We start from the raw sequence: 18,833 nt of genomic DNA, 5'->3' as shown, positions 1-18,833 counted from the left end.
GTCTGCAAATCTGCAGAAGGAAGTTGGGGACTGCAGACAGAAGCTCTTAGATGTAAGCAGCTGAAAGCTGAATTTCTAGTCAGACTTCTGGCACTTCAGAAATTATTTAAAGTGGTTGGGCTCTAACAAGCTGTACAAAACTATCTGAACACAGCAGAAAGAAAATCCAGTAAGAATAGGCAGATTGATTTTGAGTAATCAAATAGTTTGAGCAATTTCTAAGCATTAGCCTAAGAAAGGCGAGACTCCATAAAAGAAAAATCTTTGGAAATAGGTCTAAATACACAATAGACTTTCTAAAATTTTAAGTTTTAGAAGTATTTGTATGATGCAAAAAGGATAACATTTGATTGTACTTAACAATAGACCTTGGTTTTGCATGACAGTGCTACTAGAAAATCAGAAAAATAACATGGTCTCAAGAAAACCTCTATATATCTGATTACTGAAGTCTTTCCCCCCATAAGTTATGGCCTAGCTAAAGAGGAAAATAAACTAAAAATAAATCCTGAACATAATGAGCCGCAGCCCACCTTTTTACCAAGGACGCAAAATCTCCAATGGTGTTTCTGATTTCCAAACGCCTCAGAGAGCAGCTTTCTACTCCAGCAGAACATGCAGGTAAAATCAATGCAGCACACATTGGTATTTCCCATCTCAGCTAACCAGACATTACATTTTCTTAGAGGAGCCTAAATTAGAGGCATGGTATTTGGTTACACTCCAGGTAAGCCTGTTCAAGCTCAGTTTCTTGAACTTTCGCTTATCTGGTATTCAGAGTATTACTGCTGTCTGTCTTGTTGGAATCCTGTTTATAGGACTGTACACTACTGAGAGATTAGGAGCTAAAAACAGCAGGCAAAACTGAGTATTAATAAATGCAAATTAATGCTCACTGGGAAAAAGCCAATTCTCCTATATATACACACTGATGGAAATTAAATTATTTAATAACCTTCAGAATAGTTCTTAATGTTAGTGGACAGTTCTATGGAATGGCAGCTCAGCATTCAGTGGTCTTTTAAAAAAAAATTAGGAATTAGTAGGAAAGAATGATGAAAAAAATCAAAGCATAATTATGACAACATGTACATATCTGGTATGCCTGCATTTTGAACATTGGTTGCAGCAGAACTAGAAAATACGGAGAAAAGCAATAACAATGAGCACATATGTGAAGTGCCTTTTGTACAAGATGGTATTAAGCTATGGCTTTTTTTTTTTTTTTCTGGGAAAAGAGGCAGCCCTGGAAGACACACTAGCAGTTTGTAAATTCTTGAGTGGCACAGGGAAGATAAATAGGAAACAATTGTTCATCTCTTCTCACAATTTAAGAGGCAGAGAGCATTACCTGAAATTATTGGGTAGCTGGTCATCACAAAATGGATTGAATTTTCCTGCAAATTGTGGGAAAAGATTGTAATCCAGCCATGTTGTTCTTTCATGCCTCCTGCCAGCATCTGCTGCCAGTGCTGCTGGACATGACACTGCGTGGCACCGCCCTTTGGCACCGCACCGCCTTCTTCTTAACACGGACTCGCCTCTCATCTATAAATTGTCCAAAGTGGAAGAGATGCATGCTTCCTGCAGTATTTCAGAAGCATCTTAACTGCTATTTTATAGCTGAAAACAAGCTGAGCTTTCATTAATACTTCATGGGGCAGCATTAAGAGCAGTCTTCTTTGCATTGTTGAAAAGGCCATGCTGGTATTCCAAGTCTCACTTGCAATCTAAATTTCTTAAGATCAAAGTCACAAAATGGCTCATCCAGCTTGGACAGGTCCACTGCCACCCAGGTGCAGCTGTGTGCTCAGGAACTGACACCCCCCCCACCCCCCACCCCCCCCCCCCCCGTATATGTGATGGACAAGAGCAAGCTCACAAAGTACCACCACAAAAGGTGAAGGTGACAGCTGAAGCCAGACTGTTCTGCAAGGCCAGAGCCGCGGTTTATTTGTCCCCAATTCCTGCACCTCATTCTTTCCATATTCAGACAGGCTTGCTTAGACCTTAACTACCAGGGAGAACAATTTCAGGAATTACAAGTGCAGCCTGACAGAACTTTTGGGTGGAATAATTCAATGACTAGAACACTTTAATGCATATTGCATGAGTGAATCAACGAATCATTTTAATGCAAGACTCTCTTTTCCTTTCTTATCCCTTTCTCTTCCACGCTGGCTGTCCAAAGAGGGAGGAAGTTAAGGATTACAGGAAGGTCAGCCATGGGAGTAAAAAGTTTGATTGTACAAACTCCAGATGGAAGCTCTTGGGTTGGCAGGATCAGTGATGCGACTAACACTGTATCCTTGTAGAAAATCTATTTCATGAACTGTCAGTTTTTTCTTTATCCTTTAAAAAATGTCAAATTGAAGATGTTTAATAGACATTGAAGTACCGCAAACTGAAACCTGAATTATCAGTACTTTAAAGCAGCATTAATTTCACAGAACATGTTCAGCATCTTTCTGTACCATGTTGCCATCAGGTGACTAGCACAATCTATTAAAATAATCCTAAAGAGCTCCTTGATACACTAGGCAATTTTACAAGTACAGGAAATTATTCAACAAAGAGAGTGTAACAAGCATACCAAAATACTTCTTAAAGATTAGGATACAGAATGAAGACAAGCTTTCCTTATTAAAGTTTTTATTAAAATGGAGCTATTTTTACATATTTAAAATACTTTATATCCAAATTATGCAATATTTATGAAAAGAATTGTATGCAAACACTTGCATAAAAATATGTAAAATCACAGCTAAGCAATATAAAGCAATATATAGCATGTTCCAAAATGTATTTCAGGATTAGAATACCTGAGTTTTCAATAAGCTGGTTTCCTGCATTTCACTGATTTTTAACAGTTAAATTTAATAATGTATCTGATCTCATATAAAGCACTTCTTTGGTTGGGAGAAACTGCATGGAAAAGGCAGAGATCAAGCAGAGATATTACTCAAGGCCTATCTTCAGAATCTTCTTCCACATGAAGATCCACTGTTTGAGATGCCAGGAAGGACTCCCATGTAGCAAGGCACTTAAAAAAAAACCCAGATACATATGAATACAGCAGATAGATTTCTATAAAACTGGTAGCCAACAAGAATTTTTTTTAAAAAGCAGAATACATACACATTGTCACAAGCTCCTTTGGTGGGACTATGGTAAGAGCAAAATATGGTTTCCTAGGCAGTTCAGTGATATGCAAAATGTTAGTCAACATGCTGAGTGAGCTATAAAGGTCACTTTTACATAATGACAAGCGCACAGTGTGAGCATCGTAACTGTATGTGTTAGCATGGAAGATGCTAACATTAATTATGCTCTTCTTTAATCTCTCCCTTTAGTTACAGGCAAAGATCTCTTCTAAATACAAAGCTCACTGTCACGCACAGTTCCCTTGTAATCTGTATAGATTCCTATCATATGCCCAATTTTCTTTCCAAGTTAAATGAAACCTGTTTTTTTCTAAATACAGAGAGAATTCATTTTTCCCCTGAGTAATGGGAAAGAAATGGGACCAGAAAGGTAGTGGTGGGGTGGGAGGGAAAACTGTCATCCTTACAAGTGGCATTTTTCTCCTCATGGAAAAATGTATTTGTAATCGTATAAACTAATTTTTTTATTTGAAGCTCCAAGCCTGTAGGCAGTAAAATGGAAAAAAAAAAAAAAAAAAAAAAAAACTAAACCAACTTTGGTTCAGTTTGGCTTAAATGAGTCTTGGCAGCTTGGCAAACCATGGTAAATCATAAGATTAGTGTTGAGAGTCATGGCAAGGCTATCATGAGGTAACCTGTAGTGTGCTGATACTTGTTACCCAAAGTACCAGGTTTCTACTATTTCAAGTCTGTCAATAGAAGAGGGCAGGCAAATTCATGCAATAATTTTATTGTTTTGATGCTACTGAAAAAAACCCCTTGAAATGGAAATATTTGAATAAAATTTTGACTTATATGCTCACACCTATTGCTCTTGACAATGCAGCTTACTCACTAGTTACTGTACACAGTTTTTTTCATGAAGAATCTGAAATAGTCACAATAAACAAGTCTTCTGAAATTTCTCAGGAAATACCTTCTTTTATATTAAAACCTGGACAGCATACTCCATTTATCTGAACCTTTAAGTCAGTACCCTGAAAACAGCATCATTTCCTAAGTGAAAACTTTTGCCACAAGCTATTCAAGCCACAGTAATTTTCTATGCCCAGCTACAATGAAATGTCTAGCATCCATTTGTCATTGCTTAGAAGACATGGAAAATATGCTAGCATTCATGCTGCTTGAACTTACAGCCACCTAAGTCTGTTTTATTAGACACTTCTAGTGAATGACTTCAGAACTCTGCCATTAAATATGTAGATTTAATTGTATTAAATTAAAGAGCCTAGGTCCTGGTATTATTGCATATCTATGTGCAAGCAGACGAGTAGGAGGATCTAATAGTCACAAATAATGTTGAAATATAAGCTCAAAGAGCAAAATGAAGAAGACACAGAGGGTGACCAGAGGTGGGGGAATCCATGATGACACAGGGACGCAGAACATGGGATACCATAAAATTATGCGTGGCAAAAGTAACAAGAAGAAGCAAACAAAAGTCAGCAGCGATTATGTCTCTGTAGACATAAAAAAGTAGATGATGTGGGTCTGCAAGATGAGAGAGGTTAAAACAGCCGACTGACCTAAGGCATCACAAAGAAAAAGGTATGTGGAAGCTTATTTCTGTATAAGTTTTTGGTCATTATCAGGCACATTAGAGACTGTTCCTGTTATTCATATATTGTCCCTATACTATGGAAATCATGGATCTACTCGCCCAGTCTTTCTTTTCTATCTTGCTGACAAAATCCCCAACTAGCTTCTGTTGCTTTTGCACACAACAACATTATGCTGCTGTTAGAGCACACCTAAGGTTTGAATTACTGTGTAAAGGGGAATAACGGAAAGATTAATGTTGAAATCTGCTTTCTTCATGGACTTTTTGGAGAACTGTTATTTTCAAATGCTAAGTACAAAATCAGGGAGAAACGGTGAAAAATAGCGCTAGCAGAAACAGTGATATGCAAGTGTTGCAAACTGATTTCTGAGAGGTCTCGTCTAAAAGGTCTTTTTGACTTTTCGTATAAAGCCTTTAAGCTTTGATCATTAATTCTCCCCTACTTCATGTGACACTGTGGCAGCTGAGTCTATCTGAGATGCTTGAGCTGGAAGGTGGCATCTTGGTTTTAAAATGTCAGTGAGGCAGCTGCTAGCAATGTGTCTTCACTTTGGCGCTCGGACTCAAGATTTCTGGTTGCTAGAGCCCAGCCTGGATTACCGTCCTAGAAAGCTGCAAGGCACATCTGTTTTCCTAGGCTTCTCCTAGGTGTGGGACAAGAAATGATGTTTCTTGAAGAGCCTTTTGTTTGCAATGACCTTTAGCTTCTGAACCACAGTTTAATTTATATTATGTAACTTCATGTTTGTCATTCTGTAATTTCAGTAAATACATATATCAGCACTGGCTGGAATGTAAAAATGGCTTTCTGTTATCTTTGCAACACTGAGCCAAACTGCACATGTCAAAATGCAGTCACAGTATGTTGCTTAACCAGATAGATACAATCTACTGAAGTCTTTCCAGACAAAGATGCAAAGCATTTTTTTCAGTTACACAAGTTATTCAGTTTTTAATATATCCTCATTTATGTAATCAAAACACATTTTCCAAAATGTAAGAGCAATGGTGGCTCATTTCACTGTCAGACATCACAGTGCCACTACAGCTGACAAGTTTTATAATTAATCATACCAAAACAAAACTAGGTCTCTGTGCCTTAGGCTTAAGCTTTTTATATTGTGCCGCATGAACTGCATAAACGACATTTTGTTAGTGATGTATACTTCAACATTATTACAGAATGATTTTACTTCATTCTCCTGGGAGGCTGAAAACGGAGATCTAAATAGAGGATCAGCCAGCTTTCACAAAGGAGACGAAAGGAAAAAAAGAGAAAAACCAAACCCAGGAAATTAAATGTGCATGCATAGGATTGAAATTCATAATCCAATTACTTGTAAAAGCCTGGTGGAAGACATAAAAAAGCCTAAATACATAAAATGAAATAGCAAGAGCTTAAATGAGGCTACTTTACCTAAATATTCAGATTACTACTGCAGGTCACACACCTATTCTGCACCATCATTTTTAGAAAAAACAGCAAATTTTCATATAGTACAATTGTGTATCTAACTAAAAAGGAGATATAAAAATAGAACGTGTAGTAGGGATGATAACAGTGTGTCACATGCCATGTGTGTTTCTGTTCCCTGTTTTCCATGGTGGATACTTTAAAAATATAATTTATGATTGCATTTCCTGGAGTAGAATCTGAAAATGATGTCTTGTGTACATCCAAGAGAGAGACAAAAAATACCTCCATAGTTTCTAGGTGCAAAGAAACAAAAATTAGAGTGCAAAGAAATAGTGATTCCAACTATACAAAATGCCTTCCTAAAAGTTTTTAAGGAAATGTTTATGGTTGAAGTGAATAAGCATTCAAAGATGGATCCTGGCTTTGAGGCGACATTCAGAGACAAACTGGCTAAGCCATGTGGGAGCTTTTGAAAACCACATGAAGTTTGTTAGCTAAATGCCCAGGCACTGCTAAGGTAGAATGCGATCAACATGCATGAGCAGCTGACATTTTGCTACACAACCAAATAACTAGTTAAATGCATCACTACAGAGGCCTCTAGGGCAAACAACAAATCTCATCTAGTTTTCTACAGCTTTTACTAGATAAAGAGGTACATAAGGGCTTTGGAGTTAGAGGGAAGTTGCTGTAATGGGGAAGAAGTATTGCTTTGCCCTGATGAATTGTTTGGATCAATTTATGCCTGTACAACATGTAGGTCAAAAAATAAACTAAATTATGCTTGAAATAGTTAAGAAAATCAAGAAATTATATTTTTGGAAAAGAGTAAGCTGTGTCAATACCAACAAGAATCTCACTATATCAAAGATAACTTTAGCTTTTTATCTGATTAAGCTGTAAAGGTTTAACAGGATTAGTTTGACATCAGAAAAATAAAATTAGAGGCTACACTTTAAAACAAAGACTCATCCATGCATAAGAAAAAACATGTTCTTTCAATGCCAAAACTAAATTAATATCATCCTACATTATGAAAAAAACCCAATTTTTCAGCATTTACTAGAGTACCTCATGAGCAGTGGAAAACCAAACTCTGGTATATTTGCTGGATTTACAACATCTTTGGATCAAGCTGCAAAATCTAGCCACTTATTCCAGTGTTTCTTCTGAATAGAATAGGTTAACAAAGTTCTTTGCTGAGAAAAATTAAAGTGTTTCTTTTACTCTGATGCTGTAAATATCCTAGCGACTATAGTAAACAGATGAGAAAAACAAAAGGAAAAATTTAGAAAATGTTTAATTGTTATTGCTCTTTGAAGCCAGAGTTCAACACGGCCTGGTTTGGCTTTGCTAATTTGTACCAGGAACACTTCAGACATGCTAGCTAAATAACAGTACCACCACCACCACTAACTTTGTATCTTGTTTTGGTTGGAGTAATGCTGCATCCTTAGGGCTCTGCAGACTATCTATACCTAACTCAATAAAAATACTCCTAGTGACAATCAGCTTTCTCAACTGTAAGCTCTACCCTGTGGACAATTTGTTATTTCAACTGTTTGGCAAATACCTCTTCTGAACTAAGGTGTGCTATTTCAGTGTCACACCTAAGGCATGCGGAAAAGGAATAAAATAAATTTGGTATTGTTTCAGAAAATCCTCCCTGTTTTAGCAGTGCACTTACAGCCATTATTGATACGGTATGTTATTGGCTTTAAGCCTTTGTGGAATAGAGACTTAAGCATGTATTCAACTCTTTTCCAGAAGCAAAGAAAAGGAAGTAGAGAACTCTATGAACTCTTTGTAATTCTTGGCTACTAAATGCATTTTATTTAAAGGTATTATAACATAGCTTGTACATTATCCCAGGAAAGCCTTCATTCTCGTGGGCCTGCATAGCAGCACCCTGTAAATTTGCAACACTGGGCTTTAATTAGTGTTTTTGTTACCACAGTATTGAGAGACACAAAGAGACTAGCTATTCCACAGCTGCAGAAACAAAGGAACACTTCTTTTTCAAGTATATTAAATGTAGACAGTCAATAAACTGGAAGGCTACAGAAATACCCCTACTTGTTTTGAATTAGTAAATCTGGAGAAATATAATTACAGGTAACACTTTAAAGTGGCACTTCATGTAACATGAACATTAATTCAGCTTAAGGGAGACATACTGTTTTACACTAGCTAAGTGATGCTTGACAAGTTGACAGCAGAATCCTTAGGCAACTAAATTAAGGAAAAATCCAAACAAATGTAAGATCATACTCTTCCCCCTATTGTGACAAAGAGGAAATAAAATTTTAGAAATTCTAGTATACTTTGACACACTGCTGTGTTGTACTTGATCACACCAGCTTTAGTTTTATACAGTCTTGAAGGACTGGATTCTCTACTGCAGAAGCCACCAGAAAACATGTCTCTCTTCTTACTCTGTAGTTCTCAGAAATTTAAGGGATGCAGAGAATGGTCACTAACAGGAATGACTCCTGGTTAGGTTGTGCGCCTGGGAAATGAGCAAGACTGGGGAATGATGACGAGCACAGTGAAACGCTGCCATATAGAAGGGAATGGGACACTGCTCGTGGAGAGGCAAGAACAGGAGTTTAACTGGGCAGGGAGTAAAAAAAGCTGTGGAAAGGAGGAGAAGCAGGTAGTGACTAAGTTAGAAAGCAGGAGATGATTCCTCACAGGAGATGGACAGAAGAGCTGGGCAACTGAATCATATCTATGGCATCCATGGTGCCTGGGAGCATGCACAAAACATGCTTTGTGAAAAAAAAAAGGCAAGAAATAAGATGAGGGATGCTACAGCACTAAAAGGCTTAGTAAGCATCAAATGGTGCATCAAAAGCATGAATGAGTAATTTAACTTTGGACATGTGAGAGAATGTTAATGATGCAAGTAATGACTGAACAAGTGAAAAACACTAACAGGCACTGTGTTTGTGCATGAGTTTAATGAGTGAGACTCAAACTATTATCTTTAAGATAGGATTTTTTCTACTGAAAGCATAAAAATCATATTCTGATTCTTGGGATTCTGAGACTCCCTTCCTGAAGTTTCCCTTCCAAACAGATGTAGAAAGCAGATGCCAGGGCTTCTTTTTCTGCTGTTTTCAGGAGTGTATTACACACCTATAGTTTGTAATATAAGGGCCTCTGACAGTAATCACTTCTCCAATAATTAACCCTCAGCATTAACAACAGATCTCAAATAAACATGCGTATTTTAGATCAAAACTCCCAATCCAAAGATTAATTTTATCAAATTATTTTGAATGTCAGGATTAAGAGAATGATTTTCTGATAAAACAAAAAAAAATTGGTAAACCTTCACTTTGCAAACAAGGAGTTATATAGTTAGCACAATGTTTTCTATTATTGCAGTGCTGCAGTAAGTTAAGGTGTTTTTTTCTAAAAACTAGATATACCGAGATACAACGGCAAAAACATTTTATGCAGATCTCAGTATTCAAGAAAAGCACCAACAAAGAATAATCTCAGTATAAACCAATTTGTCCAGTATTTCAGAAACTATTTAAGAAGAACCACTTGCAGTTACAGAGATAGCTGAACCATTTTCTGCAGTTTGTGACTTAATGATAGTAATTTCATAAACAGTACAAGCTTTGGCATTCTGAATTAGAATTCTAGTTCAGCAAAAAGCATTTCTAGGCAGGAAGGAGAACGAAAGAATTATTTTAGTGTTTTAACTTAGCTAATAATTCATTAACAAAATATTCCAATATATTTAGCATCATTCTAACATACGTACTGTTGATATAGAAGTCAGAGATCATCAATAACTGATGAAAATGTGAGAGGATGCCAAAAGCTTGCTGCCTGATTTCAGAAAATATTTTGATCTTAATATGTAACAACAGATTGTCAATGTCCATGCATCTCACAGACTGTATGTTAATTAATTAGACTTGATGATCAAGAGCTCTGTCTTTTCAATTATGTTTTAACAAAATGATTTGTAAAATCAGGACACTGTCATTGGCTAACGGGCAATCCATAAAAATCCAGAATACAGGACCGGAAGTTACAAATGTTAACATATATCTGTGAAAATTAGTAATTTATGATTAATAGATGGCTTAGTGTATTCCCATTTTTTCCCAAAATAAGAGGAAATTATTTAAAAAAATTCAAGACATCTGGGATATTTTCAAAATCTGCACTTCAATCAACAATGTGTTCCCCATGACGAAACTTGACAGAATGCTTAACATATTTTGTTACATGTTTCAAGTTCTCTTTCTTAGTATATATTATTATAAAAGGGAATTCTTACCAAGAATATTAGTTGTGGCATTTGAGTTGAAAATAAAAATCTAATTTCAACCACTTTTCTTATTTCTGAAGTACCAATTATAAGAAGATTCAATTTATTAATTGTATACACTTGCTGCATTTGTATTTTTTTAAAAGTGCAATAAGCTTTTCACACTGACTTCTCAAAATTGTATTGTTCTTCTTTATCCTTGTAAAGTCTGATTATTTCATGAAAGACAATTCCTTAGAGAAATAATGAGGATTTCCTGAATGTGCTCTCTGAAATGGAATCACATTTAAACGCTTTCCTCATACAAGATCATTTACACAAGTTTGAGCTTTCCAGAGGGCTTCTTCGTGCAGTTACAGCAAAAGGTTTCCAAACTGTAACAGAGTAGCTGATGTTGAACTGAAAAATATGTTCCAAATTGTTGTGGTTAGTAAAACAAGAGTGCCCTCTGTCGATGATGAACTTGGGATCAACCACTTGGGCATAAGTAAAATACCTTTTGCTTGAAACATGTCAAATTAAGGGTAACTCCCTCCCTCTTCCTGCAAAAACTGATTCTGAAGTTAACACAGGTTTGAACTAAAAAGCAAAAATCCCTCTTTACAGACAACCCATGGAATTCTTCACTGAAATAATCAATGAAAAAATAACATTGCTATGAGAAAGTGTTTTACCTCTTCATAATAACGGAGATTATTCTCAGCCACGTTAGTGAATGTTGATCTCATATCACACTGCATGTTTTGCTTCCACCTGTCCCAGTCTGCTTTCAGAGCATTATTGGCACATTCAACTTTGTCTTCAAGTTTCCCAATCTCTTCTGAGAACTAAATATGAATTGTAAACGTTAAAAAATATTAGTGAGCTGCAGAACCAAAGTTGGTATTTAACTCAGCACAGAAAATAATTTCCCAGGGCTAAATTTAAATTTTATTCTGAATGAATAACAGTACAATTTCTGAAATATTAATGAGAGAAATTCTAGACCAGAATTGAAGTGTTGCTGAAGACATTTTTATGGTCTGAGAAGTTACAGACTTCGGCACCTCTTCACTAGCATTTGACAGTAATGCATCTAAAAAGGAAAATATAGAGAGCTTTACTGAAGCAGAATCAACTACACAAATTAGATTTGGCCAGAAAAACTGAGAGAACCCTGACAGAACCTTTGATGAACTCAGGAGAAACCAGAATGAGGAGAAGACAACAGAAATCAAAAGCACAAACTTCCTGATTTCTTGCCTGTCACCTTGCCATCTCTTCTTGTGGAACTAACTCCTGTGTGACCATACAAGAGAGAGAGAAATACAGCAGCAGAGAAAAAAAATTAAACCAAAGGACTTCTGCAGAGAAGAAACTCTTTCACAGCAATCCAAGATCAAAAACCTTGAGGGCTACTCTACAGACATTATTTGCTTCTAATTACTGTAGATGCACAAAGTGACTTTTCAGCTAATGGGAATGAGTAAGTGGACAGAAGCCCTCTTCTAGTGCTCTCAATAATTTTATTACCTATTGTCATTTACTAATCAGCTGTGTCAGTTCTGGCTGGCACCCAGTCACAGAATGAGTTACATCTTCTGCAGCTACAGTGCAAATTCATCTGCTGGGACTGCACAGCGACTGTCTGCAGCAGGAGGGAGGCCAGGCACAAACACCACCAATAAGGAACATCCAGCAGGAAAAGTTAATCTCCTTGTATTGTTTTCATTACAACTCAGGTCCCATACACCTTTGCCTTCTTCCTTGTATTCTGCTGTCAGGCAAATTCATTTTTCCTTATACAACACCCCTGTAAGGTTGGATAGCTCCTTGTGCTCTCAGCAGAGCTACTGCTTTCATGGATATGAACTTCAGGATTCCTAGATTAACTTCCAGGATTTTCAAGGAATGCTTATGCTATTGGCAGAATGCAGAAATGACAAAATTCAGAGCAGTATGTGGAAAAGCTTGGTGCACAGCCTCCAGCTTGAACCATGCAGGGAGGACAGTGTTCCAGTGCGACAGCCGGCAGTGCTGCCGCCATCAGACACGAACTAAGCAGCACTGCCCGAAATGGTGACAGAACCTGAGCCCAGTTCACAAACCACAGATCCCAGTTCAGTTTGGCATACTAGAATCCTTCAGCTCTTAAAGTAGCCAAAACCTCCTTAGCTAGTAAAACTGAAAAATTCATCTGAATTAATTTTCTCCACATTCCACAATACACAGATGAATAAACATTTTTACTTAGGCTTGATTTCTGCACTGATTTTCCTTCCCACACTTCTAGATTAATGAAATACTGGTTATTAATCAAGAACAAAATGCAAAATATTATTTCTACTTTACTGAAAAGCCCAAGTTCCAATTATCTAGCCAGACCAGTAATCAATCCATGGACAAGGGTAATTTCAACTACCAACAGTGTATTCAATATGAAAAGGTTGATCGAAAGTTTAAATGTGGGGAAATTACCTTTAAAGGAATTAGAGGCAGTTGGATTCAGTATCTTGGGCATGTCCCAAGTTAATTGCCTGTCCTTCAAATACCAAAAATGAATGCACACAGAGTACTGAAAACAGTGAATATTTTTAGGTGATTTAGAGTAGGAAAGACAGTTGAATCCATTTTCTGCTTTTGCAAGAAAAAAGTCCCTATATGGGAATGAAGCTAGGCTACACATGTAAAGAACTTCCCTGACTTAGAGGTCATGGCTGCAGCAGCTTCCCCTTATCTCATTCTTCATATCATTAAGATATTTCACAGTTTGTTTTTGTCTTGCCTTTTCTAGGAATTTTCTCCATGGTGTAGTCACAATGTGATGTGGACAGGCAGAGTCTGTTCTACATCCCTGCCTGGATATGTGGTTTAAACATTGTGAGAGACGAGAAACCAGGCCTGCGAGAAACTAAGAAAAACAGCCTGAGAAAGCAAAAGTTGAGGCCTCAAACACTCACAAGACAAAACTATGAGTCACAAGGTGCATTCTGTGGAGGTCGAAGCTGATAAGGCTGCCCGAATAACACAAGATGGGGCTGGAGGAGGGAGCCCTGTGAAGACAGGACGGCTCTGCTCTGGTGCACCTGGCCAAAACTTTAAGGGCCATCTGTCCGGTGAATGACCTTTGCTTCATTATCCACAAAATGCATATTAAAGTTAACACCCCTCAATATGCTAACGAGGGCTAACATGATCATGCTAATTACATCATCCCATGAAACACCTTACCCCTCCCCGTACATGGGATACGTAGGTATGTGGGTCGACCTAGGGGATGGACCCAAGGAAAGTGGGTATAAATCAAGAAGGGGGGGGGGGGGGGGGCCAGGGCCCGAGAGAGAGTGCAGTGAAGCGAAGAAGACAGATGCCAGCGAAAAAGACGGATGTCTCCTGTGCCTCCTGGAACCCTCGTCGGCAGGATCAGCGCAGAAACCCAGACCGGTGATCTGTATTTCCCCATTCCCTCTATCTCCCTCTTTTCCCTTTCCTATTAAGAAATGCAAGGCATATTATATTGCTTGCCACAACTTGCTATATACTTGGCCAACTATCGTGTGTTCGATTAGTACAGTGTGAGTAGTTAATAAATGTTTAGACTTGGAGACTTGTTGTCTGCTCCATTGGGGATTTGTGAATCTGAGTCACTTGTCCCCCTCGTCTGAGCGGGACGTGACAAACATCACCCTCTAAAACCCAAAAGAAACTGTATGTTGTATCAAGGCAAGGGTTGGACTTAAGGTCTAAAGACAGCATTATGCCACACTTCATCCTCTCAAGTAGAGAGGTTTAAGATCTACTTTTTCACAACTCAAAAGAAACATAAATGTCACTCTCTTCCACTGCCATGACAGCAGAAATCAAAGAAGAATGGCTTGGTCTCAACAAAAACATCTACCAGTGTGTTCCTCATTTACAAGGTGTAAATTGTTACAATTTATCCTGCAAATTAAATATGATTCTGAATCCATTTTCTTACATTGATCTCACCGAGGCGGCTAGTGTGACATATTAAATCTCACATCAGTGATCCCCAGAGAAGGACAGCACAGTGCTGATCAGGCATCGGACCATGGGATAGGAAGGTGGGAGCCAGACACTGCTAGGGCAGAGCGCTACCAGATGTGAACAGTGTGGCCTGTAGCCGAAGAGATGTGAACAGTGTGGCCTGTAGCCTTGGCCCAATAGCGAAATTACCTGGTAAGTGACACAGCATTTTACGCTATCTCCCTATGCAAAATAGCATGCATTTCTATCTGCTACATGAATCAATCCTACAGCTTGGTGATACTAACCCTTTTTAGCCTGGAGTTAAACATAAGATATATTCAGAACATGATAAGATTCAGCATTTAATTTCCTTACTACTCAGTTTCAAGCCCGAACACTAGAATCCTTAAGTTAGCGTTTAATGCTTCTCTGGTTCTGTCAGAGCACATCATACCAACCTTTTGTCAGAATTACTATCACCACTAGTGGCAGTACTAAAACTGTTAAAAACAGAGGGATGCACTAGCATTGCTGTGTATGCCTTCAGAATGGAGCGTGGGAGCAACGGAGCCACAAACGCCAACGTCTTTACAACCAGAGCTCTGGAGGTAAGAAAGGTCTACATAAGCAGGAGGACACCAAAGTCCTCTCAAATATCTCTGTCAGAGCCTGCATCCAAAATCACAGTCTTCCATACCCTGAACAACTGCCTTCTTTGTGGACTACTAAATTTTGGAGTGGGAGACAAGGGTTTGGCTTTTTAGCAGCACCCCAAGCAGCTTTCTAAAAGCCCAATGGCAAAAGAACAGCTCAAGAAAACATTTTTTCCCAGCCAATGAGCTTGACATCTCCTAAGGTTTAATATGTGATTCCAGCCTATTTCTGCTGTGCTGACCTTGGGGATGTTTTGCATTCTCCTGCTGTATAACCTCCTGTTTGTTAAATCATTTAATGTTTGCCGTGACCAATGCTAAAGATCTCACAGCCTTTTATCAGCTCTAATGACAGTCTGAGATTCCTTATCTATGGTGGAAATGTACTTCAAATGAGATTAGAGTTCATGCCACTCATTGTCAGCAGAATTTCTGGCTACTAGATTGCACTGACAAGTTCAATCTGACATCTATGAGATCATTAGAAGCTACCTGAGTTCTGCTTAGGAATAGAAATGTGCAAATACAGCCAAACTCAGTGTTTGACACCAATTCCAATAACAGTACCTGTGTTATGACCACTTTCTATTCTGAAATCAGTCTGGTTAGAAATGTCAGCAAAATATCTCAACACATAATAAAAATCAAAACATAATAAAAAACTGATTAAGAAACCAGTTAAAGGTTACTTGAATGGCTAAAAATAGCAGCACACCATCCTCTGTGGCCAAACTATCATTAATAGAAAAAGCATTCAACTTCTAATTAAGAAAAAGTCTTCAGGATACAGCTGCCACACAACCAGAGAACACAGGATTTTATGATCAGATCAGACTAACAGACATCTGTTTTACTGCTCTCGTGAGACTGCAAGGAGAATCAGGCTCTCAGAAATGGGATTTTTTGAATTGAGAAGAAATAGAAGGGTTGAAAAGAGAAAGCAAAGGTCTGAACACCTGGGTAATCACACTGTCGAAAGGCTTTTACCAAAACTGTGTTTACAGTTTTGGAAACACAGAAACAGTGAAAAAGGACCAGATTCTGCAAACTGATCTCAAAATTTTACTGGAAGCAAGTACAAACATCTCATTATGGAGTAAACCACTGTCAAATCAACATGGTATGATCAATACTATGCTAAAGGAAAAATACTCCTTTTTGTCTGTAACAGCTCAGGAAAAGACAGTGCATGCACCTTGTCTGAGAACTCCATTGGATTATAACAGAAATACATTCTGAAAAGACCACGTCCTGCCACGCAATGTTCACTTCCCTGCGGTGGACAGCAATAAGACTGCCTGCTAAACAAGCTGTATTAAATTGGAATTCATCACTGAATGCAACTGTTTTTTGCAGGCTGGCAACAAACCATACAAATGGGAAGAACTCATTAACAGGGATGCAACTTTAAAAAGTTAACTAGCTGCATACAACTAACTTATACTTCATTGCATAACACTCCTTTCTGCCAGAATAAATTCTTAGAATCATAGAATATCTCCAGTTGGAAGGGACCCGTAAAGATCATTCATAATATATACTGTGCTTTTACACGCAATGCCACTAACGCGTGCTGTGGGCACACAGGGCACCCACGGCACGGGGTGCTGGGGACATGGGTGGGCTACGGGAGGAGCCCGCAGCGGGTCTGCCAGTGCCCTCACCAGGCAGCATGGGAACCCAGGGACCTGCAGCCCTGCCATTGCCACCCCAGCTCCCAGCCGGGGGGCCTTCTCCAACTTACTGTCCTCCCTGCATTTTATAAGAGCGTCAAACTTTATACGTAAACTAGGGACAAAGGATAGGAGAAGCAGCAGAGGAAGTAAACAAAAACAAATTAGAGAACACAAAAGCAGAGAAGTGAGAGGACAGTATGAGTAAACAGTTTCTAGGAAACAAGAGTTCTTCAGGAAAAAACAAAACCAGAGGTATTTACTTACTGTCCCACTGCAGTATGCAGAGGCAAACTGTTAACAAAATATACCACAGCCATTGTAGATACCACCCAGTGGTAATATATTCTTATTTATTCAGCTCAGTGACAAGAAATCAAATAAAAATACGCGTTTCAAGTGCCAAAACCAATCTAAACAGCTCATCTTTACATGGGAGCTAATTAAGACAACCCTAATAGAAAGCATCTGAAATGTCAAGGACTCTTCCTTTGATGTACTAAAAAGTTATTATTTAGTCATTTTTATATGTTATTTACACTGTATAACACTTTGTGTTAACACCGTGCTAAAAGGCCATTATTTAGGATGGAGAGAGTTAAACAATCAAAAATTTTAAAAATGCCAATACCCATCCCAGAAGTTCCTTTTAATTGGCTCACTGAGCCTTGCTGATGGCTTCAGGGATGCCTGCCCCCATGGGCTACCAGTTACACTCTGGTTTCACTAGAATGAATGACAGTGTCATACTGGGAGTAAAAAACCATCCCTGGGCCAAACCAGATAAGACAGAAACCTGAAAGAACAGAATCCAGAACTTAAAATAAAAACTTTAATGAAGAGCTTTGCTCATTCTAACTACCTTCTCTCCCTCTCCTACATCAGTGGAGCAGCAGCTACAAGAGCACTGCAGCAAGTCTTACTTTCTTTTAACTCCTGGGGTGGAAGTAAACAGAAATACTAAACATAAGCTGTGGTACAGTCTGTGTTGACAAAACACAGTGGTTGCCCATTCTTACCAGTGCTTTGCTCCAGCAGCCTGTCTACTGAACTTTTGCATCTTTCTCATGATTGCCTTTGCCTGGCATGCATAGCTACAAGCACCAGCCCTTTTCAGAGTAAGTATGAGAATTCTAGAGACACCATCCAGTCACAAAGCATGGCTTCAGAGGACACGCTTTCTTCATGGGATTGTTTTTTGCTGTTAGAATAAGGCCTGGAAGATTTCAGCTTTCTGTACATACTCACCAGATCCTTTTCTGTCTTTTTACTGGCTAAAGCATCAACTCTGGAGTCAAGCTCACCTTGAATTTGGTCTCTCCTTTTTAAAACACCCTTAACATAGAAGAGAAAAAAAAGAAGTAAACTGTACCAAATTTTAGCCATTTATTCAGAAAACCATCAAACAGCTTGACTATTTAATAAATTAAGCAAGATCATAGAATGATGCCATTTAATAATTTTGACACGATACATGTCCTTTCCTCAAAAAAAAATCTTAAAATCGTGAAGAGTTATTTTTCAATACCTGTATTCTATCTTACATGTTCTTCAAGAATCTTAGTAAATCCAAGATCAGTGCTGCACGAATTTGCCATACACAGTGTCACTGCTAGTTTTATGAGAAAAACTGCAAGAGCAGTTTACTTCATATCAGCTCTTATTATATATTCATATTTTAAAACAGCAACATGAGTTTGCCAAATCTCATGAACAAAAGTATCTTATTTGAGTAAAAGTTACAATATAAAGTAGAATAAATTACTAAAATGGTATACCAGGCATTCTTGAAATTGTGACTTTAACCTTAAATATTATTTTTTAAGTGCTCAATGTAGGTCAGAAAAATCAGATAAAATTATTGTAAAAATGATAGATGTTCTAACATTGATATATGTGCTTATTTTCAGAATATGTAATTATTACCTACTGTAAAACTGTCTTATCAGGTATTGGATTTTTAGCATAATGTCAAAAAATAATTAGGGGTAGGAATGTTACTTGTTAAACTACAAAACAGGAATGGTATTACAGATCAAATTTCCATTTCTGATGCTCATTTGCTCTGTGACCTTGATGAAGCCTTACGAATTTCTCTT

At 38.0% G+C, this 18,833-nt stretch overlaps 1 protein-coding gene across 1 annotated transcript in view; it reads right to left on the bottom strand.

Moving 5' to 3' along the window:
* Positions 1–2,635: 2,635 nt before the first annotated feature.
* SNX7 (sorting nexin 7) overlaps positions 2,636–18,833 on the bottom strand; it is a 31,143-nt gene continuing 14,945 nt past the window's right edge. Inside the window, exons 7-9 of the mRNA XM_074876573.1 lie at positions 17,983–18,069; positions 11,114–11,266; positions 2,636–3,043 (exon numbers count right to left, since the gene is read on the bottom strand). Coding sequence (XP_074732674.1) covers positions 2,963–3,043; positions 11,114–11,266; positions 17,983–18,069 — 321 coding nt within the window. The 3' untranslated portion in view covers positions 2,636–2,962. The remainder of the gene's footprint in view (positions 3,044–11,113; positions 11,267–17,982; positions 18,070–18,833) is intronic.

This window comes from Strix uralensis, chromosome 8, assembly GCF_047716275.1.
Source record: "Strix uralensis isolate ZFMK-TIS-50842 chromosome 8, bStrUra1, whole genome shotgun sequence".
In the NCBI taxonomy this organism is placed as follows: domain Eukaryota; kingdom Metazoa; phylum Chordata; class Aves; order Strigiformes; family Strigidae; genus Strix; species Strix uralensis.
This window is presented reverse-complemented; position numbering and strand designations above follow the sequence as displayed.